Source organism: Drosophila miranda, chromosome XR (genome assembly GCF_003369915.1).
Source record: "Drosophila miranda strain MSH22 chromosome XR, D.miranda_PacBio2.1, whole genome shotgun sequence".
Taxonomy (NCBI): Eukaryota; Metazoa; Arthropoda; class Insecta; order Diptera; family Drosophilidae; genus Drosophila; species Drosophila miranda.
In genome coordinates, this window is record NC_046674.1 from 17,053,269 (window position 1) to 17,077,177 (window position 23,909).

General features: G+C 44.4%; 2 protein-coding genes across 18 annotated transcripts in view; one reads left to right on the forward strand and one right to left on the reverse strand.

Moving 5' to 3' along the window:
• The first annotated feature begins 2,652 nt into the window (after positions 1-2,652).
• LOC117186737 lies at positions 2,653-3,558 on the forward strand. The gene is made up of 2 exons (XM_033387902.1): positions 2,653-3,154; positions 3,211-3,558. The coding sequence occupies exons 1-2, from the start codon at positions 3,115-3,117 to the stop codon at positions 3,471-3,473; spliced, it is 303 nt and encodes a 100-aa protein (XP_033243793.1). The 5' UTR covers positions 2,653-3,114; the 3' UTR covers positions 3,474-3,558.
• Positions 3,559-7,070: 3,512 nt separating this feature from the next.
• LOC108151736 overlaps positions 7,071-23,909 on the reverse strand; it is a 90,887-nt gene continuing 74,048 nt past the window's right edge. For 4 of the 17 annotated variants that reach the window (XM_033387768.1, XM_033387767.1, XM_033387769.1 and 1 more), the window contains 11 exons: positions 22,455-22,625; positions 21,303-21,497; positions 21,125-21,233; positions 19,023-19,202; positions 18,797-18,934; positions 18,569-18,726; positions 18,128-18,511; positions 17,831-18,050; positions 17,439-17,718; positions 17,204-17,307; positions 7,071-10,280 (listed from right to left, as the gene is read on the reverse strand). In XM_033387768.1, the coding sequence (XP_033243659.1) occupies positions 10,195-10,280; positions 17,204-17,307; positions 17,439-17,718; positions 17,831-18,050; positions 18,128-18,511; positions 18,569-18,726; positions 18,797-18,934; positions 19,023-19,202; positions 21,125-21,233; positions 21,303-21,497; positions 22,455-22,625 (2,025 nt within the window). In that variant the 3' untranslated portion in view covers positions 7,071-10,194. The other 13 variants (XM_033387765.1, XM_017280540.2, XM_033387764.1 and 10 more) reach the window with 9 other exon arrangements.

Here is a 23,909-nt window from a genome sequence, read left to right on the forward strand (position 1 = left end):
TGTTTTTCTGTCCCTGATTCTTGGTCTGTATGTTCTTGGTCTGTATTCTCTGCAAAGTACTGTATGCATTGTTATACCCGATACTCAAAATGAGTATGTATATTGAGGGGTATATTAGATTTGTGGTGAAAGTGAATGTGTGTTACGTCCAGAAGGAAGCTTTTCCGACCCTATAAAGTATAAATATCCTTGATCAGCATCAATAGCCGAGTCGATAGAGCTATGTTTGTCTGTCCGTCTGTCCGTCCCCCATTCGATTGGCAGGACTCGCCCCATCACGAAAAGACAAAATCTCGACCACGAAAATGAGGCCGATTTTTGGCAAATTTAATGATGTAACCATCATGATTTTTTGCGAAAATCGTGATGGAATGGATGTACTTTTTTCTGGTGCCAATCGGTTGGCAGGACTCTCGCGGTCACGAAATGACATGCCGCGCCCCGATCGGCCGCTATGTCGCAGAGATATAGAGTGCAGAAGAAACCAGTATTTGCATGATGTGCAGATACAAATCTTCGGAAGGCTATATCTCAGGCGAATAGGGCCAGATCGGTGAAGGACCTACTTTGCAAGGACAGTGGGGATGTAGCCTGTCGAATGGCGTCAAAAGATTGGCTACGAAAATGAGGCCGATTTTTGGCAAATTTAATGATGTAACCATCATGATATTTTGCGAAAATCGTGATGGAATATGGATGTCCTTTTTTCTGGTGCCAATCGGTTGGCAGGACTCTCGCGGTCACGAAATAACATGCCGCGCCCCGATCGGCCGCTATGTCGCAGAGATATAGCGTGCAGAAGAAACCAGTATTTGAATGATGTGCAGATACAAATCTTCGGAAGGCTATATCTCAGGCAAATAGGGCCAGATCGGGGAAGGACCTAATTTGCCAGGACCGCGGGGATGTAGCCTGTCGAATGGCGTCACAATCTCGACCACGAAAATGAGGCCGATTTTTGGCAAATTTAATGGCATCATTTTGGCATCATGATTTTTTGCGAAAATCGTGATGGAATGGATGTCCTTTTTTCTGGTGCCAATCGGTTGGCAGGACTCTCGCGATCACGAAATGACATGCTCGCCCCGATCGGCCGCTATGTCGCAGAGATATAGCGTGCAGAAGAAACCAGTATTTGCATGATGTGCAGATACAAATCTTCGGAAGGCTATATCTCAGGCGAATAGGGCCAGATCGGTGAAGGACCTACTTTGCAAGGACTGTGTGGATGTAGCCTGTCGAATGGCGTCAAAAGATTGGCTACGAAAATGAGGCCGATTTTTTGCAAATTTAATGATGTAACCATCATAATTTTTTGCGAAAATCGTGATGGAATGGATGTCCTTTTTTCTGGTGCCAATCGGTTGGCAGGACTCTCGCGGTCACGAAATGACATGCCGCGCCCCGATCGGCCGCTATGTCGCAGAGATATAGCGTGCAGAAGAAACCAGTATTTGCATGATGTGCAGATACAAATCTTCGGAAGGCTATATCTCAGGGAAATAGGGCCAGATCGGTGAAGGACCTACTATGCCAGGACCGTGGGGATGTAGCCTGTCGAATGGCGTCAAAAGATTGGCTACGAAAATGAGGCCGATTTTTTGCAAATTTAATGATGTAACCATCATTTTTTGCGAAAATCGTGATGGAATGGATGTCCTTTTTTCTGGTGCCAATCGGTTGGCAGGACTCTCGCGGTCACGAAATGACATGCCGCGCCCCGATCGGCCGCTATGTCGCAGAGATATAGCGTGCAGAAGAAACCAGTATTTGCATGATGTGCAGATACAAATCTTCGGAAGGCTATATCTCAGGGAAATAGGGCCAGATCGGCGAAGGACCTACTTTCCCAGGACCGTGGGGATGTAGCCTGTCGAACGGCGTCAAAATCTCGACTACGAAAATGAGGCCGATTTTTGGCAAATTTAATGATGTAACCATCATGATTTTTTGCGAAAATCGTGATGGAATGGATGTCCTTTTTTCTGGTGCCAATCGGTTGGCAGGACTCTCGCGGTCACGAAATGACATGCCACGTCCCGATCGGCTGCCGCATTGCAGAGATATAGCGTGCAGAAGAAACCAGTATTTGCATGATGTGCAGATACAAATCTTCGGAAGGCTATATCTCAGGGAAATAGGGCCAGATCGGCGAAGGACCTACTTTCCCAGGACCGTGGGGATGTAGCCTGTCGAACGGCGTCAAAATCTCGACTACGAAAATGAGGCCGATTTTTTGCAAATTTAATGATGTAACCATCATGATTTTTTGCGAAAATCGTGATGGAATGGATGTCCTTTTTTCTGGTGCCAATCGGTTGGCAGGACTCTCGCGGTCACGAAATGACATGCCTCGCCCAGATCAGTCCATATATAGTCATGATATAGCCAAAGAAAATATGAAAAAATCGGCCATTATGGTCGCAAGATAAGAATTGTTGTAGCACAACAAAAAAAATCCGTTTTTTTCTAATTTTTGTTGTAGAACAATTAACAACAACAACAGACTACAACAAGCCTGTTTTGGTTTATTGTTTTCTCAGCTATTTGTGGCCCGATCAGTTTGATGGCTTCCTGTGAGCCCTTATCAAGAATCCAAAATATTTTTCCCAATCAAACATTTTAGTATTTATTTATTTATTTTATTATTCGACAACGGAATCAAAATAATCCTTAACTAACTTATTACTATCTTAAATAATAACAAATAATTACAAAATCATACATGAAATAAGAAAAAATCTATAATCAACAGTCTGATGGCTCCTTTCCCCTCGCAAAGGTCAAATCGCATCCCAGCCGACAAAACATTGTGCTGGCGAAGAGGCCAACAGATGGGCTTATTATTGCCATAGTTGGTCCGTTGGAGCTCAACCACAAAGGGTGCATGGGTCCTTAGGCTCCTTGCAGGCGGTCTCAAGCCAATCCTACTAAGCAAGTCAGGGCAATCTATGTTACCCACTACGAGGTTATAGATATATATGTGAGCAGAAATGGTCCTTCGATACTCGAGGGAGGAGAGATGCACGAGGCGAAATCTGCGCACTTTCTGGATAAGATCCCAGGCTTTTCGGCTCTGGCGTTCGGCTACCGCCGCATCATCATGAGCCAGCCATGACACCGAATCAAACGATGGGCTACAGCTTCAAAACGCGTAAGTGAATCAGTATATAATTGTGGACATATTTTAAAATTTATCTTCCTTCACAGAGGACTTATGTACCCTTCGCTTTGCCATTAACCGAGTCGTTTCCGACTTCCCACTGCCAAAAGTCGTCCTATTCAAGCATTACCGAGGCTGGTTCGAGACAGACCGAGTCCAATCCCAGCCAGACAGAATCGTATCCCAGCAGGGCAGAAGCGCACCCCTTGCAAGATCCGAACCCAACAAGCCATCGTCATCCTTCGACCTGGCCATCGACAACAAGGACTTTCCCTATGGCAACCAAGGGAGGGGCTACGCGGGCTACTAGACTCTAGATAGATCTCGTTTTTCTTAAGTTTAAGGATATACGCGTACATATATTTAAATAGTAGATACATATCTTTTCCACTTGTTTTTTTATTTATACTAAGCTAAGGTTTTATCAATAAAACTATTAAAAAATACTCCTTGCTGTGTCCTTTATCCTGGAAACTATCCCGATTATCCCGATCGGTTCACAAATAGCGGAGAAAACTAAATAGTTTGTATTGCGGAAAATGTCCTTGATCCTTGATAAGGACTCCATCAAATCAGGGACATTTTTTCGATCACAGAAAACAGGATATATATTTATGGAGAAAATATCCTTGATCCTTGGTCCTTGATAAGGACTCCATTAAATCAGGGACATTTTTTCGATCACAGAAAGCCGTCGCACGTCCCGATCGGGCCACAAATAACCGAGAAAACTAAATATGTATGATTGGAGTCCTTACCGAAGGATCAAGGACATTTTTCTGGTCACGGCGGTACATGGCACGCCCCGATCGGGCCAGAAATAAAAGAAAAAACAAGATATTATATGTCTGGAGAAAATATCCTTGATCCTTGGTCCTTGATAAGGACTTCAATAGATCAAGGATGTTATTCCGAACGCAGGAAGCCATCGCACGTCCCGATCGGGCCACAAGTAAGGAAGAAACCAAGATATATATGTCTGGAGAAAATATCCTTGATCCTTGGTCCTTGACAAGGACTCCATCAGATCAGAAAAAACTTTCCAAGCACAGGAAGTCATCGCACGCCCAGATCGGGCCATAAATAACGGAGAAAATTAGTATTTTTGATCCTTGATATCCTTGGTCCTTGAAAAGGACTTAATTAGATCAGGGACATTTTTCCGAGTACAGGAAGCCGTCGCACGCCCAGATCGGCCCACAAATAACGGACAAAACGAAACTGGCCTGTAATTTATTTTTGATAATGTAGTTCAAGAAATGGCCAATAGGGGCGACACCGTACAAAAAAAAAACTCGCGTCAAATGGCCAAAATCTGGATGGGATACCAGGCGAACAGAATCAGCAGCAAGCAAATTTAGAAAATGCAAAAAAGTGGTGCATACTTATGGGGGCTACAAAATTTAAAAAAAAATTCAGCGACCTTCTGCTGATTTCTGTTCGCCTGGTATCCCATCCAGATTTTGGCCATTTGACGCGAGTTTTTATTTTTGTACGGTGGCGCCCCTATTGGCCATTTCTTGAACTACATTTTCAAAAATAAATTACAGGCCAGTTTCGTTTTCTCCGTTATTTGTGGGCCGATCTGGGCGTGCGACAGCTTCCTGTGCTCGCAAAAGTGTCCCTGATTTAATTAAGTCCTTTTCAAGGACCAAGGATATCAAGGATCAAAAATACTCACTTTCTCCGTTATTTATGGCCCGATCTGGGCGTGCGATGGCTTCCTGTGCTTGGAAAGATTTTCCTGAACTGATGGAGTCCTTGTCAAGGACCAAGGATCAGGGATATTTTCTCCAGACATATATATCTTGGTTTCTTCCTTATTTGTGGCCCGATTGGGACGAACGATGGCTCCCTTTATTCGAAATAGCATCCTTGATCTAATGCAGTCCTTTTCAAGGACCAAGGATCAAGGATATTTTTTCCATACATATATATCTTGTTTCCTAAGATTGAAAAAATGTTTCCGATTTGATGAAGTCCTTATAAAGGATCAAGGACATTTTACCCAATCAGAAATATTTAGTTTTCTCCGCTATTTGTTAACCGATCTGGACGTGCCACGCCTTTTTGTAATCGGGATACAGGATAAAACAAGGATGATTTGTGAATGGTTTTATTCATCGAAACTTAACTTAGTATATATAAATAAACAAGTGGGAAACATTTGTATCTATCTTAAACCTAACAACAACGATATCTATCTTGGTTGCCATAGGGAAAGTCCTTGTTGTCGATGGCCAGGTCTAAGGTTGACGATGGCTTTTTAGGCTTCTATCCTGCAGGGATGCGATTCAGTTTGGCTGGGAGAGAACTCGGTCTGTCTCGAATACACCTCGGTCATGCTTGGATAGGACTCTGGTCTGGCGGGGGAAATAGGATACTACTCGGCTTGTTTCAAAGCGTAGGGTACATAAATTCTCTGTGAAGGAAGATATATTTTAAAATTTATTCACAATTATATACTGATTTACTTACGCGTCTCGAAGCTGAAGCCCACCGTTTGATTCGGCGACGAGTGAGTGGGTGGGTTGCTGAAATTTTTCCAGTGGTCATGAACCAACAATTACTCCGTCGACCACTGGTCCATGCTGCAGCCGACGGAACACCACATTGCCGACTCAGCAACACAGCAGTGGCATCAGCCAGTGGCTGCCACAGTCCAACCAAGAGCACATCCCTTGAACATCCCGAGAGGACGAGGAACTACGGCGGAATCACCCAGCCCAAAGACCACACCCTCGCGCGACAGAAAACATGTCCCGTGGGGCACATAGTCAGGCGTCTAGAAGGACAGTCGTCATCGAGATCACACTGGCTTATATGAACTGGAAGACCAAAAGGGCTACGTCGCCGGTAAATGATGTTGGCAATATCGGTGTCTGCGGGCACGCAAGAGGTATTCCATGCCACCGGACGGTCCGACCTGATAAAATGAAAGGAAGAGCTTAATAAAGTATATGGATAAATAATACCTTATTAACTTTACCTGGCGGTTGTAAGAGGAGGCTATCGCGGCATAGCAGTTGGTGGCCAGAGAGGGTCTCGGACAATAGAGCTGGAGGGAATACAAAAATAAGAGAAGAACAACGAAAAAAAAACACAAGAAAAACTTACCCAGTCAAAGCCGATGAGATAAAGCATGGTGCTTTACACGGAAAAGGGAAGGTTGAAGCTTCTGGCCGCTAAAAACACGCAAAATACGCGAGAATGCGTGTGCACACCTGCCTGCCTGACTGAATATCTAAATTTGAGTAAAAATTTGTATCTTACATTAGATATGACAAAATATTTAGCTGCATTTCGGGTATGCTGCCAACAAATTGCGCAAATCCCAACATTTTACATTCCACACTGACGCCTCCAGCCGGAGAGCGGCAAACGCTGGAAAGCTCTTAAACTAAATTTTACATTTCACGTTCTGCAGACTAAACATGTTTAACAACATCTACAGCTGATACATCTGAGTATCGTACTGACTGTAGAATTGCGGACGTAGAGGCGAATAACAGCGTTCCGCCTCGTCTTATATTTATAGCCTGCTCAACAGCTATCAATGCGCAACTTTCGCCGCTTTCCGGTTGTGGGCGCTAGTGAATAAGGACTCCATCAAATTAAGGATTTTCTTTCCAATACACGCATTGATTTGACAGAGTCGTTATTACAATTTCGTTTTTATTATTTCCATAGTTATGCATACATACTTACCTATCGTTATCATGCGCTATACAAATGTAACTCGGTTATTTCTCCAGGTCTTCGATGTCCTTAGCAAGGCGCTTTACCTTTGGTACAATATTTTAAATCTAAGGCAAACAGCCTCATATCGACGAAGGACCAACTTTGCCAACATGAGGAAACGGCTACTCTCAAAAGGTTTGAATTAAAAAAAGGCATCGGAATTTGGTATCGTTTTTAAATTTCACATTTTATTTTCTTTTGTTTTTCACTTCAAAAGGATTCGTAATTTAATCATTTGTCACACATTTTCACTATCCTTATTTCGAGTGTTAAGTTGCATTTGCAATTGTATAATCATTGTGTATTTTCTTTTTATTTTTCTTTTGCTGTTGCATATTTTTTTCTTATCTTTGTTTTTCTTGTTCAAAAAAAATTATTAACATCCATTGCACGTTTTTTGTTCTTGCTCTTGTTGCAGCTGCTAATTATGTTTTTTGTTCTTTGTTTTTTTGTTTAATAAAAATTGAATTTGTATGCTGTTCATTGTTCATTTTGTTAATAACTACAATTTTTTTCAATGCTATTAAGTTCTTTTTCTTTGTATTGAATTTGGATTTCGTTTCGTGTCGTGTTGCTGACTTATAAATCGTAATAAATATGCAATTGTTACCCTCGTGTATCCCGCTGCCCTTGCACTTGGACTTGCCAAAAGTAAAGTGTGATAAGAGATAACTAACAATTATGCTCAAACAAGACAAATACCCGATAACAATTTTTTAAAAGAGATTCAGCGCATCGGCGTGCACGTGAACTTAATTAAATGAGTACATTGTTTGGCTGTCAAACATTCGTATAATAGAGACTATGTATATATATTTAAAAAAATGCTTTAAAAATAGTCAAATGCGTACAAAAAGTTTCACGCCATTTCGAATGTTGCCATCGCTCATCATTCGCCATCAAATGAGTTTCATAATTTTACTATTTCATTTCGCTAAAGTCTTCCAACCGACTGCCACGCGTCCTGCCGAGTTTTGTTCATTATCATTAATTGTATTATTTATCATTTAACCTCTGTCAAACTTATACAAACTGTAAAAATTATGTTAAAATGTTGTGATTTTGGTATTTGGTAATGTTCTCTTTGTTTGTCCTCTGTGTTCGACTGACACGCACCGATCGGTAGATCGATCAACGATGCACATTTATCAATTAGACTGTTGTATACGTTTTAGAATTTCTATTTACTCGACATCTTCTTATAGCTTTCTATGGTCTGTAGTTTCAATTATCATTATTATTATTCTTCAATCATCGTTTAATTAAAGATTACATTTGTATATTTACTCGTAATTCAATTTGATTGGAAACCTAAAAAATGTTTTGATTATGTTTCGATTTGTTGCTACATGGTTCAATGGGGCTTGGGGTTTTCAAAATATGAATGAATTAACCTGTGAATGAGTGTGAGCAATGCCTGCAAGTACACTGAAAAACAAGACCATTGACAATCGCCACTTGTACGAATAGTGTACGTGTACCGGAGGAATAAACAAATGTTCAGCAATTGGGGAATTTCATTATATTCCTGAATCGAATTAACATCCAAGCTGCATTCACAACCAATTAATTATTATTTCCCATTTTTTGGTAGAATTTTCATTGAGTTTTGTATTACTTGTATTGTATGTTTTGTTAGTTATTCCTCTAAAATTCCTCCTACGAAAATTGAAAACCATATTGAGAGATAGAGAAATCAAACAAATGTTCAATTTAGATCTCGAAAATTGTGCATTTGTCTATGGAGTTTTTTTTTTGGATTCGGGGTTTGCTTCTTTGCTTATCTATAACTCGGTTGTCATCGATACCCATTTTTCTCAAAGTGTTCGAAGTGAAGTTCTTAATTATTATTGTAATTCTGCTAGAGAGTGTCGTCTTCTTTTGGTTTGTGTTCGTTTTCTTGCTTTATGCTTATATATTCTTGTGGTATTATTCATGCTTTTGTATAGTTTATAATTTATTTTTTAATGCTTGCCCGCCTTAACGTGTTAGGTTGTAGTCTGCTTTGAGTTATTTTTGCTGCAATTAACGTTTGGTTTTCTTGTACGAGTACTGTGTCGATTGGGGTCGGGTCGGGTCTGTTGAGGGGCCTTGAGCGTAATTTGGGTGTTTGGAATTGTGTTGTGTCGCTTCGTGTTGTTATTAGTTTTCTTTTGTTAGTTTACCATTTAACATTTTGACTAAATTGTTGCTATTTTCTTTTCTTTCGTTACGTTTCGTTTTGTTTCGTTTACGTGTAGTATGCGGTTTTTGTATGGTATCTTTTGTGTTTTTTTCAGTGTACTTCCTACAGACTAAACATTTGCATCGCTGCTGTCATTTTCATTTTCATTTTCATTTTTAATTTTCCATTTACGATTACGAGTGTGTTGATTTGCTTCAGTGTGTGAGTGTGGGTGTTGCTTAATTGGCTAAAATTTCCATCTTTCTTTTATGCTTTTTAGCTTTTTGCTTTTGTTTAAGTTTGCCTTTGACTTTGTTTTCTTGCTGCAATTCTCTTGCTTTTTATGTTTTTCGTTTGTGTTTGTGTTTAAGTTTTATAATTTAAATTCTCTAATCCTAAATACAATGTTTGCAATTGGTTTACGGTTTACTTCATCTTCATCTTCCTCAATAAATGTATTTAAATCGAAATTTACGTTCAAGTCTTTTTCAGCGACAAATGCATTTGAATTTGTTCTCATATTTCTTAATCATTTTTATTCTTAATTCTTATTAAATCTGCTCAAAATCCTTTGCTTTAATTATGCTTTTATTATATGTTTTGCACTTTAAATACAATCAATATAAATCAAAGTCTTCTTCATTTTGGTTTTACTTCTAAAAAAGATCTCTAAGTATCTTTTATGTGTGTGATTTCTATTCTTTTCTTTTCTTCTCTTCGTTAAAAACGTAAACGTAAAAATGACACAAAACTTCTTCGATGTTTTATCCTTTAAAAAAGAGAGGACACACAGAAACACAGAAACCGAAACCCAAGCATTTCTCAAGAGCCAACTTCCACTTCCACTTCCATTCAATTTATGGTCGCAATGCATCTTCATTTGGCGGAGGTACAGTTGTACTTGAGAAATTCTTTGGGCTTGGGGTCTGCTCTGCTCTGTTCTGTTCTGTTCTGCTTTGAACTTTGAACTGCTGCCTCTGCTGTTGCTGTTGCTGGCTGTTGCCTCACACTTGATTAGTTACTCGTAAAATTGAGAAATCGAACAAAGGAATTGAAGCTGTGAAGGCTTACGAGCTCTTATGTTTGCTTAGCTTGATACTAAAGGTTTTGTTTTGCTTTTTCTGACTTAGTTTTTCACATCGTCTTTGCGGGTTGTTGACTGTGGATCTGTGCCTAAATTTATCATGTCTCGTGGTTTCCACACCGGGGACCCTACAATTAAATGAAAGAAAGGAAAAGATACAATGGAAACCATACATATATGAAAAATTATGAAATATTTTCGTTTTGGTTTTGGTTTTTGCAGAACTTAATTTGTAGTTTCGTTTTCGGTTTTCGGTTTTAGTTTTAGTTTTAAGTTTCTTTTTATATAGAAAATATAGAGAGAAAGAGTTAGAAACAGAGAGTGAGAGAAAGACAGACAGAGAGAGCGAGTGGGAGGAGGGGCATCTCCATTTGGTTATATACAATCGTGTCGAACACATTTTAATTAATAAATTTGCAGCCAATTAGTATTCGGGGGTTATTCGTTTACTTCAAAAAAGCATGCAAGCAGCGCGACCAAAATACTCGACTTTGGGCGCACTTTTGGTTAGAAAAAATATAAGCAAAACTAATTATTGTTTAATGTAATGAGCACTACTTATAAACGGGGTTTCGCTACTCAATATAGTTAGGGCGGACTGTTTTGGACTGGGCTGGGGCTGGGGCTGGGGTTGGGTCTGTGGGGGGATCAACACTAAGTTCAACAACTAATATTTGTGGGGTTAGGCTTAGTTTGAGTACAGTTGTGTTGGCTAAAATGTTGACATCGCTTGGTCTGGTATTTCCATTCATTTCGATTCTTTCTTTATTGTTTTTGTTTTGTTTTGGTTCTTTTTTTGCTTCTATAGATATAAACTAGGTAAATTTTTCGAATTTCTGATCAACAGTTTTGCATTTTATGCCAACATTTTCCTTTCTGTCTCTGAAGTTTTGTGTGTGTCTTGCTTGCGCGGGCGGGGGGCGGGGACTCCAATTCGTGATACAAATGAAGTAGAGAGATATACATATACACAGATATACATATGAAGGTGGAAAGGCGGAAGGGGGGAATGGGGGTAGTAATAATTTTGAAAATTGTGTTGGGATGAGCGGCCAAGCATTTCCCTAATTTCGAGATGAGTTTTTCAAATGCAAAAGTCAAAGAGAGCGTGATTCAAAATGATGAAAAAGATTGTGCAATGCGAATAGATGGGAGTTTCACAAAATTCAATTTATGTATATTTTATTATATTTTGTTTAGTGGCACACAAAAAGTTCCGTTGGTACAGCAAACAGAAAATAAAATTTCTGGGCAAAAACTTTGTGTGGGTGGAGAAGGGGAGGACGAGGGTGTGGAATAATGCCGAATAAATTGAGGAAAATAGTGATTTAATTGAAGGAGTAGTGGTGGAAGTGGTGGTAGTGGTGGAAGTTGTGGCAGGTCGAGTTGTGGGGGCACGTGTGTGTAACCATAAGACATATATATATAGTTGTATAAATATATAATTCGATTATAATGTACTTTTGCATTAGATATTAGCGCTCTTTCGGCAGTACAAGATTTGGTTTCAGATCTGTGGCACACTCTCGATACTTCGATGTCTATTTTGTTATTTGATTTTGTTAGTTTGTGATTTTTCTTTTGAGAAAATGCAAAACGTTCAAATTGGAAAAATAAAACTTGCAAAGTTCTTTTGTTGGTTTCAGTTTCAGTTTTAGTTTCAGTTCTGTTTCTGGTTTGTTAGTTTGTTAATTAGTTAATCAAGCGATGCCAACTAATAATATCAAGTGTTTTGTAACAGACACAACAGATACACAGATACACTATATGGATATATATTGTATGGATAAGAGATGCATCCACATCGAAATAGGCGGGAAAAGAAAACCTAGTACTAACTTAACATGCCTTCGCCTCGTCCTCGTCCTCGTTCCGACCTTGACTTCGACTTATATATAGTATGTATATATATGTATTTATGTATGTATCTAACTCAATTCAACTTTATTCAAACTTGTGTGTCATTAGATATCTGGGATTTTAGTTATCTTTGAGATAATTTGTGTGTGTGTCTGTGTGTATGTGTAAACAAAATGGAATATCACCCGATTAATTGTTTAAGGACTAATTCAATTCGACATTTCGACCGCTTTACTGCTTTCTGTCTTCTGTCGCCTAATTACAAATGAATATTGTTGCACTTACCTGCTAAGCAACTACAAAATAAATTTAAATGCATAACTAATTGAGGGAGAGGGGACTATCTCACTGTCTCAGTATCTCAGGGGGTGACGAGTATCGAGTATATTTATGAGGGGGGATAGGCCAGGTAATCGCTGCATGAACTCGATTCGATTTCTGTCTCTCTGTCCTTCAAGGGTTGTACGGGTGTCTGTACGGGTACAGGGTACAGGGTACAGGGTACGGGTGTACGTATAAGAGTATTGTATTTGTATTCATATAGTTAGTACTGTATGTTATGTATAGTATGTTGTATATTTCCCATATCTCGTTTCGTTTAATTGCATTTCAATTGCTTTAGTTGGAGTTGGAGTTTAGTTTAGTTACGAGTTTTCCCATTATTATTAGTTATATTTATATTTGTTTTTCGTTTTAGTGTTAGTTTTTATGCATTTGATTTTGAAGTTGTAGCTCGTTCGCTCGCTCGTTTGTTGTTTATTTTTTGATTATTTGTTTTGTGGATTTCGGTGTTTGAACACCAACATTTCGCTGTCCGTTCGACAGTTTGTCTGTTTGTGTGTGCACACATGTATTACCGATTACCGATTACATTTGATATTTGTTTTAGCTTTTACTGTGGTACTGTCGCACACTGTTAAATGTCCTCCCGTTTGCGGTCTCCGCTTATTTCTATTTAGTTGCATTTACTTTTGTATTCTTATATACTCGTATTTCTGAGGATTCCCATTTAAACTGCTGTATATGCTGCTGTATATATGTATGTATATATATATGCCATATTCATGGTGTATATTTTTGATTTTTGAAAATGATTTTTCCCTTTTGATTTTGCTGCTGTGAAGCCCAGTGTAAACTGTAAACTGTAAACGTTTCTTGAAGCTTAAAACTATTTTGACTATGACTTTCATTAGTTTAGTAATTTTCTCCCTTTGAATTCTTGTGTTACAACAACCTGAAATTTGATCGTAATCATTTTGCTAGTAGAGTGTTTGTTTCGGGGGTTCGGGCAGGCAGGTTTAGAAAAGGTTATTCCTTTCACCTGGCCCCTGGAGATGGGCGGAAGGGAGTGTTTCGGATATACAATATAGTATGTTTGAGTATTTTCTGTAGCTACCTTTTGTATACATATACATATATAATACTGAACATTGAGGTACGACTTACGATTATCATTCTTGGAATACACATCGATTGCCTGGTATTCTGTTTATTGTATTTTCTGATTTAGTGAAATGTTAAAATGGAAATGCTGGAAAACAAACGAGTTCGAGTACGAGTACGAGTTGTACGGGCTGTACGAGTTGTACAAGTAGGAAAATGTGATTTGGTTTCGATTTGTATATGCATGTATATTTTTTTATATACTCTATAAAAAACCTATAAAAATCATACAAAAACCATATGCATATATGCAAATTATTTGTCACAACATTATTCTCACACACACTCGAAAATTTGTCTAACTAATTTTATTTTTTGTTTTCCGTGTAAATATTCCCGCTTTAGGTATACGTTTTGTTAGGTATTTATTCTGTTAACCCTATAGAATGTTGGCCAAAACCCCCGCATTGGGCCAGCTCAGTTGCAGTTGCAGTTTTGCAGTTTCCTTTCCTTTGCTTTCATTTAATTTTATTTCATTTCGCTTGAAGGGTAATTAAAATTTGTTGATTTCATTCGCAGATTCCACTCCTGGCTGCCGCAGGGCATCCTCTGCGGAAATGTTGCCAGTGACATAGTTTTCCCATCTATGTTCTCTCAGCTCTCTCTCTCTCTCTCTCTCTGCTCAACTAATAGTTTGTTGGTCGGCGACTTCCCTTTTCTTTCTTTTTTTTACCCCTGTGTGGTACGTACATATATGTATGTGTGGGTGTGCGAGTGCATATAGTTTTATTTTTCTTGCTTTCTGCTTCTTGTAATTTTCCCCCCATCTATGTTTCAAGTTGAGTTCAGTTTCAGTTTGCCAGTAAGTTGGGGATGCATGTCTCTTGGTAGTTTACTTGAGTGCGAGTATGAATATCAACTTTAGTTTTAGTTTCTTTTCTCTGCTGTTGCGTTCTCTGCGTTGTTTTGTTTTGTTCTGTTCTGTTGTTGTTTTCCTTCGTAATTACGGCACTTGAGTATTGTGTGTGCAACGCGGCGTATACGTAATATTTCTTCACGGCACCCCTTCGTGTGCCACATGGCGGAACTCCCGCCATTTTCTGTGTAAATCATGGTGAAATGCTCGGCGACTGCAGCTTAAATAATTAACTAGAAATGGTGGTGGCGCACACATTATGCAACCACCACCTCACCTGCATCATCCTCGGGCCTCCGGCCTCCAGCCTCCATGCTTCATCCTCCTTGGGTTTTGATTAGTTTTCGGTATGAACTACGGTACTCTAAAGAGTCAAAAAATTTGCGTTCGGATTGGGGTGACTTACATGCTAAACACTTACACAACGAGTACGAGTAGCGAGTAACGAGTGAATTTTGAGTTTTCTTTGTGAGTGTTTTTGGGTTATGCTTTCTTCGGTTATGCTTTGTAGATTGTATTTACTGTTGTATACTGTATATTGTATACTGTATGCTAGGTCTTTGATTTCAATCCCTTGTGTTGTTGAAGTTCGAGTACGAATACGAGTATTTCCGTTATTTGTTATGTTATGTTGCTTTTTGCATTGCTTTTACGTATATCTGAGCTGAGTTCGGTTAAAATTAGTTTTGTTGAGGCATTCGGGTTGTTGTTGCTGTTATCTTTGGTTGCATTCTGAGTGGATTCAAATAACTCTAGTCTAGATACGTTCCCTCCTCAGTCCTCTCTCTGTGCCAGCTCTGAGCGAGCTCTGTGCCTAGACGTGTATCTCGAAGTAGTCGTGACAGTCGACACATCCTCCGGACTCGCCGCCACCCATCTCTGGCACGAATCCTATCCCTCCCGTGGCCGTCGGCTGCGCACTGACAACCACCATGCCTCGGGGCGTTTTCTTCCGCGTGCGACTTTGCCGCACGCGGGACTTATGCTAGGAGGGTCGCTTCTGGTACAGACAGTCAATGCATGTGGTGTACTCGGGCGCCGAGGAGCTCAGCTGGTAGCCGCCACCTCCACCCGCCTGCTGCTGCGGATCGTGAGAGCAGCCTCCTGTATAGCCAGAGGGTGGTCCGTAGCCACCCATCTCGGGAACATAGCTGACGTACTGCTGCGGCTGGTGCGGCGACTGGTGCAGCGGCACCGGCTGCCTGGGCACCGGATCGTAAATGGGCTGTGAGAAGGTGTTCTCCGCCGACTGGGATCGCAGTGGTCCAGAGCTGTAGACCACGTAGTTGCGGTCCGGAGAGACCCCATACGCCCGTTGTCCATAGGAGCTGCTTGTCGTGGTGCTGTCACGGGATGTGGAGCGCTCCAGGGATTTGCTCAGGCGACTGCGTCCGCGCCCGCCTCCACCTCCACCTCCACCTCCACCTCCACCTCCACCTCCACCACCGCCTGCACTGGCATACCGTCCACTGGGCGCGGCGGCCACATAGTGATCGCTGCAGGTCTGGTTGTCGTAGACCGGATAGTACTGATATGTCTCCTGGGGACGCGGCTTGGTGCCCGTCTCGAAGCTGCCGTGGGCAGACATGCTGCGTTTGCGCCCGCCGTACGGCAAATCCAGATTGTGATCGGATCCGCCGTGGCTGTCGAAGCTGCTGCGAGGCGAGTGCCGGAGACAGGTGCTGCCCCGTTCCGGGGAGAGATGGTCCAGGCTGCTGCGTGGCGAGATGTGCGGCGAGAGAGTCTCCACGCTGCACACATGCGATGGTCCCCCCTTCTTCAGGCAGCTGCGATCGGGACTCTTTGACTTGGCCGGACTGGAGGGTGGCTTCAGTATGCCAGGAGCCGGACTGGTGTGCTTCAGAATGCCACCTCCCTCTGAGGATCGCCGGGGACTTGGAGTGCGCCGGCCGCCGGAAATACGATCTTGGGAGTTGTCCCGCGAAGAGCAGACACTCAGCCGCTTTCCCTGATCGCTGAGACTCGTGCGCGGCGACTTGATCTTGATGATGCGCACCGGGGAGCTGCCCTGGGACTTGCATCGGTCTGGCGATATGTAGATACTTTGCCGCTTGCCGCTCTTCGGCTTCGAGGAGACGGGACGCTCCGGGGACTTTGCCTTGAATATCTTGTCTACCTTCTTGTCAATCACCACGATGTGGGAGGCCAAGCCGGAACTGGTGGTGGCCTCCTCCTCGGTTTCATCGCCGGACCGCTCCGAGGGTCCTGTGGTGGTGCCCGTGCTGTCCGACTCGGTGGCAGGGCGCGAGGGCGACTCAATGTCCACGATCACCGTCTGCTGGGTGTTTTCCACGATGGTCTGCGGCTCTGGCGACAGACTGGAGTCATTTTGCTGCTGATCGGCCGCCTCTTCGCCCAGATCCTGCGGATCGAAGGCCTTCTCGCGCAGACCAGCCATGTAGGCCACGATGTCACAGGTACCATCCGCCAGATTCTCCTGCTCAAGGTCGCTGAGGTGCTTGTCCATGAAGCGAGCTGTGGCGTCCGTCTCGGTCGGTTCTCGGTCACGGTCACGGTCGCGTCGTTGCTTATGCAAGGACTCCCTGGCCTGGCCCGCTGAATGGTGCTGGTGAACCACTGCCACCTGCTGCGAGGCGGCGAGACGCTCCGCCTCGCTCTCAAATATCTCGATCACCTCGATGTCCTGCTTGGGCGACTGTCGGGGCGACTGACGGGGCGACTGACGCGGGGACAGGTGTAGGGTCTGGTTCTGTGTCTGATTCTGATTCTGTGATTGGGTCTGGTTGGGGTCGGAACTGGCAAACAAGCTACCACTACTGCCTAGACTTATATTAAAGGAGGCCGCCACCTGGGCGGCATGCACCTCGGACTCCGACCTCGAGTCCGTCTCCGACTCGTCGCTGGGCTTACCTAGGTCCTTCATCAGCACTGGCTGGTAGCTGGCCGGTGGATGCGATGATTGTATCAGACGCGCCTGGCTCCCAGTGCTGCCCACTGAGAGTGTCGATGTGGTGCTACAGGATTCAGATGGGATTCAGGGCGAGAAACGAAGAAATGCAGAGAGCGTAAGGCGTAAGGGTCGAGCAATAATCTCGAGGAGCATTGGCTCTTGGATCTACGGGATCTACCGGATCCTTTCACTTACCTCAGCGTCAGATGATTGGGCGTGCGGCCCAGTGTGGCCTTGGGTCTGATTGTGCCCTGCTGTGAGTCCTCCTCCCCCTCCGATTTAGTACCCGGATCGATCCGCTCGATGTCGCTACTGTGGTGATGCAAGTGCGGCTGCCTGATCGGCGGCGGTGGTGGCTCCCTGGGATGCGGGTGTGGATGGGGATGTGGATGCGGATGGGTCTGCTGCTGCTGCTGCTGTTGTTGCTGCTGTTGCTGCTGCTGCTGCTGGGGATCTATGGAGGAGTAAGCGATTTCTTTATGGCATGAATGTGTGAGATGAATCGGGGGATGGAGTGTAAGCGTAGTGACATTGTTAGCGAGCGAGTTAGAAAGCGGCCGGGAGTCCCATCGAACTGTCACACTCACCTGTCACATCGCCCACCGTCTTGCTGCGGCTGCGGAAGCCACTCGGCTGCATCGGCTGGCCGTGGCTGTGGCCAGGGCCAAAGTGCACGCTCGGCGGCAGATCGTCGGCCTCCTGGCTGCCCGAAAGGTTGTCATAGTCGATGTTGCCCGCCGAGTGCCGCTGAGAGCCGGACTTCTTCTTCGGTTTGCCCAGTGTGTGAGAGCCATGAACGATGGTAATCTGCGGAGTATAGTACGAGATCCCCTGGGAGATTAGAAGATCCATCCAGAGGAGTCTTCCCCCCCCCCTGAGTTTACCTGCTGCTTGGGCCGTTCCAGGGTCTGGGAGTTGCCCGCATAGCCGTGTCCGTGCCCGCTCATCCCCTGCGAGGAGTGGCCCGAAACGGAGCCGGAGCTCCCGCCAAAGTTCTTCATGGGAATTGACATGTTCCGCACGCTCTCGCGTATGATCTGGCGTATGGTCTTGAGGAAGGCGTTCCGGAAGTCCGCAGTGCTATTGGACAGCACGTAGACCTTCTCGGAGCGGCGCTGCAGCTGCGAGCGCAGATGGATGAGCTCCCACAGGAAGTGCGAGTCCATGTCCTTGGCCGAGCTGGCACGCACCTGAACCTCGGTAACAGGTATGAGCACTTGGTAGCGTATAATCTCTACCTCGTTGGTGGCATTCTTGCTCGAGACGCCCTATGAGAAAGATTGGTTATATCTGGAGGTTTTTTAACGGATTTTCGCTTCTCTTACCATCAATTTCTTCTTTTGTCGCAAGCGCTCCTTACAGAGGAACACAACCGCCGACTTGAACACAAAGCACATGGCATGCAGCTCAAGTCCCTTCTTAATCTTGCCCAGAAAATCGGAGATATTGAGCCACTCGACCCCGCCGTAGTACAGCAGGTCGCCTAAAAGAGCACAAAGATTTTCATATTACAGTCTATATTCGGAGGTAATTCTTGAAGTTTAAGATCTCACCTGGACTCAAATCAATGGGCTGCTTGCAGGACTTTTGATGCTGCCTGAACAAGTGATCAAATATGGCGCCGTATTCTTCGTGGATGCGCTGCATTTCATTGATGTGCTCGGCCACCTTCTCCATGCCTTTGAGGGCCTCTGTAGAATGGGAAATAAATTAACGATTTTCCATCTGTGTAAACGGTTTCATGTACATATTTACATACTCGTATGTACAAGGACTTACCGCACAGATGTACATGCTCGTCGGCCCGGGTATCGGTTAGATTGCGCATCTGCTGGAGCAGCAGCGGATACTTGAGAATGCGCTGAATGGGCTTGATCAGATATGACTCCAGGGTGCTGCTGTGCTGCTGCTTCGGATTGCGTGCCGCCAAGAACTCCTGCAGGGCATGATTGCCTTCATCTGGGTGTGGCACATGCGGATGCCGATTCAAGAAGGTTGATGGCGAATGGTGGATGGTAGATGGCAGATGGTAGGGTAAAGAGATGCAAAATGGAAATGTAAATTGAGACATTTGCCAAATGATTCGATTTCAATGGACGTTCGTTCGAGTCGGTGTAATTAATTGCGACGTTGGCCCATTAAGGGACCGACGAGAACGGGGGTACAGAGGCAGCACAAGGATATGCAGTTACAGGGATAACAGCCAGGCAGGGCAAAGCAAGGCAAGGCAAGGCAAGGCAAGGCATGGCATTGGCAACGTCACAACGTCGACAAGAAAATGTCATTAACTTGTTCTTATTGTCAGCCGAGCACTTTTTGATAAAGGCAACGTCAAAGCCCGTCTGTAACAGGAACAGGAGCAGGAGTAGGAGCCATAGTCGGAGCAGATTTACGTCTAATAGCGCCTGTCGCTGGCTGCTTGTCCTTCTGCCAGTCTGACAAGCCTCCTGCTGCTCCTGCTGCTCCAGCTGCACGTAACGAAGGCACTTAAGTGCACTTCTTGCTATAATTAATTATCCTTTCAACTTTTTGCATAAAATTTCATGCAACAGCCAGGCGCAGTACCACGTTCTCCCCGCCACTACTACTCCTCCTCCTCCTCCTCCTCATCCCCCACCCCTACGCCTCCCCCTCTCTTCTGTTAAGTGGATGATGGCGCTGCTGCCTCACCTTTCTGGTTACCTTGACAACGCTCTGGAGCTTAGCTCATTGATTGCAAATATTGTGCATACGTTTTTACCTCCAACGCTTTTGATTAGCTCTTTCCAACAGCAGCCAATGCCAATCCACGGACACGGATACGGATACCAGGGATCCCATTTGCCTTAATCAATGTTGCCAGGATAGTTTCGAGTATGTGTGCGTTGTGTGCGTGACGAGTGTGGAGAAAGAGAGGGGAAGAATTCGAGTAGGATGTGCTTACCACAGCCTGAAAGGCGTACCAGGTAGCGGGTGGGGTGTGGTGTGGAGTGGTGTTCTCTGTTTGCTTGGGTGTTTTTAAGCTTGGACTAAGTCTAATTTAATTATGACATGTTGCTGCCTGCCACAGCCTCTTTCTCTCAGCACAGAATAGCCTTTTATCCGCTTCACTGCAACAGCAGGCTTTCTCTGTCTGTCTCTCTCTCTCTCTCTCGCTCTCACTCTGGCTCTGTTCCTGCTCCTTTAACAAGCATCCTCTCTTTCTTTCTCCTGCCACACACACACACGCACACAGACACACACTGCCTCTGCTCCTGCTCTTGTGGCATAGTTTTGGGCCGCCATTTGTAAGCGTGTCATAATTCTACAAGTTTAATTAACAAAAGATACTTGACAGTTGCTGTTGCCGTTGCCGCTGCCGCTGCTGGTGCTGTTTGGTGACACTGCCTTGGCATGAATATGAATATGCTGCCGCCCCCCCAATCTGGCACCATGGAACCCGCCCTATGCCTTATTCTCCTTCTTCTGGTGGGCCGTTCCCCTCTCCCGCACATTTTTGTTGGTTGACATTTGCGGTTGTAATTATTCATTTAACTTGCAAATCATTTTAAAGTGAACGCCTCTCCGGGGCATGCCTCACAATTGAGGCGAATAGTTTGCCAATTGTTGCCGCTTTTGCGTTCAGGACTTCTGTTGTTTGACTTTTACAAGTTTCTTGCCTCAACTCCAACTCAAATAGACTTTGACGCTTGACGCTGATTGCAGTTGTTGGAGCTACAGTGCGTTTCGCCAGCATAAGACTCGGATATGCTTGAGAATGCTAATTTTCACCCCTATCTTGGCATACTTACACCCCCTTTGACCCTTTCGAAATACTATATATATCTAAGGATACGCTCGTATGTAAATGGAGTGCCCGTCGAGTGTACAGGAGCATTTGATTTGTCTGGGGATATACTCACTCGGATGCAGGACCTTCTGCGCCTTGCTGTGACTCGCACAGAACGAGGAATACAGCTTGAAGTGATTCACATAGTACAGGAAGGCCGAGCCAATCGCAAAGAGCACATTCTATTGGGGAAAATCTCAAAGATATAGGACAGAGGACAGAGATGGCTAGCAACGACTGTCAGTACTCACCCTGAACTGTCCGCAGTGCTCGAACTTATTGAATTCCGGCTCTAGATCCAGGGACTCCTCGAGATTCTGGAGAAACTGTCGCTGGAATGTGACGATCTCGTGTATGTTGCCGAACAGCGCATTGATCTCGGCATTCGAGAGGAATGTCTCCCGCTTCATGGGCTCCAGATAGTGCTCCAGTAGATTGTTCAAGTGCTGCGCAGATTGTGATTGTGGATTGTCCAAAAGTGGATTACTCTTCTCGTTCAATAAATTACAAATTATACAAATACTACGAGTAGGAGACGCGGGGCAAATACTTTTGGAGGGACAAACAAAAATGCATAAATTAAATTAAAAAAGCAACGACCGTTGTCTGCCCCCCGTGTCGGGATCCTTCTGGAATCTGAGTCTGAGTCTGAGTCTGAGTCTGCGTCCGAGTCCTGCAGGCCACAACAATTCCCAGCGGAGTTGGCCAGCGGTTCTGCTTGGTTTGGCGGATGAAACTTTTTAGTTTTGCAAACTGGCACAAAACATGAAACAAAAAAAAGCAGAAAAAAAAACCAAAAATGGAGGCTAGGACGGGCAGAAATACTGTAGCATCGCCACAGGCGCGCGCTTTCATTTGGAACAATACTTCCGGGCAGGCAACGAATGCGGAGGAGCAGCCACAGCCAGTGGCCAGTGGGCCATGAGGTTGGCTATGGACCAGTACCATTCCCAGTACCAGTAGCAGTCTATGCTCCGCAGATAAGACCCGGAGCCATCGCCATCGCCATCGCCATCGTCGTTGCCGTTGCCGCAGCGGCGCTTTACATAATTTCTAAATTATAATAATTATTTGTATGCTTCCTGGGCCCAGGACCCTGGCTTTGACGGTGGCTTAAAGCAAACAGTTGGTGGGCGCGGCATGGCAGCTCCGAATCAGGGAAACAAAGTCCGGGACACAGTTAAAGGATTAAAATTTGCATTTTTAATTGCAAGCGGGCTTTTGTTCCCCCTCCTATCCGCTCGCCTTTTGGCCTTCAGCCTTCAGACTCCTAATGAATACCCGACGACTGCGAACTGCGAACTGCGACTGCGACTGCGACTGCGACTACCGCCGACCGTGTGGTCGATGGCCAGGATTTGGTTGATTCCCGGGGTGGAGTGCTGGGTGGATGGGGGACTTACCTTCACATAGGTGCGCTCGGTGTCCACCAGTTCCATGACGACTTTGCGTAGCTTCTCCGCATCGGTTAGCTGCCGTGATGGGGTCAATGCCGTTGTCGACACCGATGAGGTGACAGAGCCTGTGGGGCTCGATTTGCGTGTTTCCTGGGGTGAACGACAAAATCCGGTAACCTTAACATGGGGTTCATGTTGTCAGGTTCATGTTGTTGTTGTTGTTGTTGTTGTTGTTATAGTTGTTGTGTTGTGTGGTGTTTATAGTGTTTGATTGTTGGTTGTTGGTTGTTGTTGTTGTTGCATGATGAGGAGAGAGTTGTTGTTGTCGTGAAACGAAAGGAGCAAACCCACACACAAAGAAAACACACAAAGGATTCGGAAAAAAGAAACGAAAAAGAGATGCGAGCGCATGAAAAAGGAGACACCAAATAAATGGCAATAAACAGAAAATGAAGTTAGCAAAATGACAGAAGATACAGATAGACAGACGATAGTTTATAATACCAGCAGCAGACTCGGGGCCAGGGCATTCGGGGCATTCAGGACATTCAAGGCATTCAGGGCATTCAGGGCATTCAAGGCGTTCAGGGCAGGGGTGGCAGGTTCGTGGTTCATTCTTTTAGACGGGGGGGTGTTCTATGTGGAGGGTGCCACTTTTCAAGGAGACCCTAACTCTGAGACATCTGCGGTTCTAAATGACTGTCACGTCCTTGTCCAAGTTGTCTGTGTTCTGTTCTGTTCTGTTCTGTGCTGTTCTGTGCTGCAGCAGAGCCCTGTCTCCCCTCCAACGCCTTTCCCCTTTCGGTTCTTGCAGCCTTTGGTGTGTGTTGCGGCTAAAGTGTTTTGTGGCCACTCTCTCGCTCCCTCCCTTTCCCCAGTTTGTGCTGGCTCTGCTCTCTGCTGTTGCGGTTACAAGCACATTTGGCACTGACAGTTGACGCTTGACGGTTGACATACAGAGGGTGTGGCACACACACATACACATATACACATATAGTACATCTCTCAGGGGAGGCGCTTCTGCCTCTACCTCTGCCTTCATCCTGCCACCCACCCACCTCCTGCTTTTGCATAAAGATGGAGATGGAGATGTAGATGTAGAGCTGGCAACAGCGTCTTCTTCCATCAGAGCAGCATCTTCTACTTAAGCCATTCCCCTCTCGGTTTCTCGGTTTCTCGGCTTCTCGTCCTCTCTGTATCTCTTGACTTTTTCTCATATTTGTTTAGCTCTTCTTCTTGTGCCCCTACTTGTGGCACACACTTGTACACACAGAAAAAGTGTTAAATGGAGCATTCCTGATAAATTGACTGAGCAGCAGTGTGGCAACAGTGGCAGCAATGGCAGCCAGGAGTGGCAGCAAAACGAATTTGCATTGTAAATGCCTAAACAAACAGAATTCTAACCGAAAAAAGGTCTTGAACTTGAGTCAACAATGGGAGACACAGAACAGAGCGAGACGG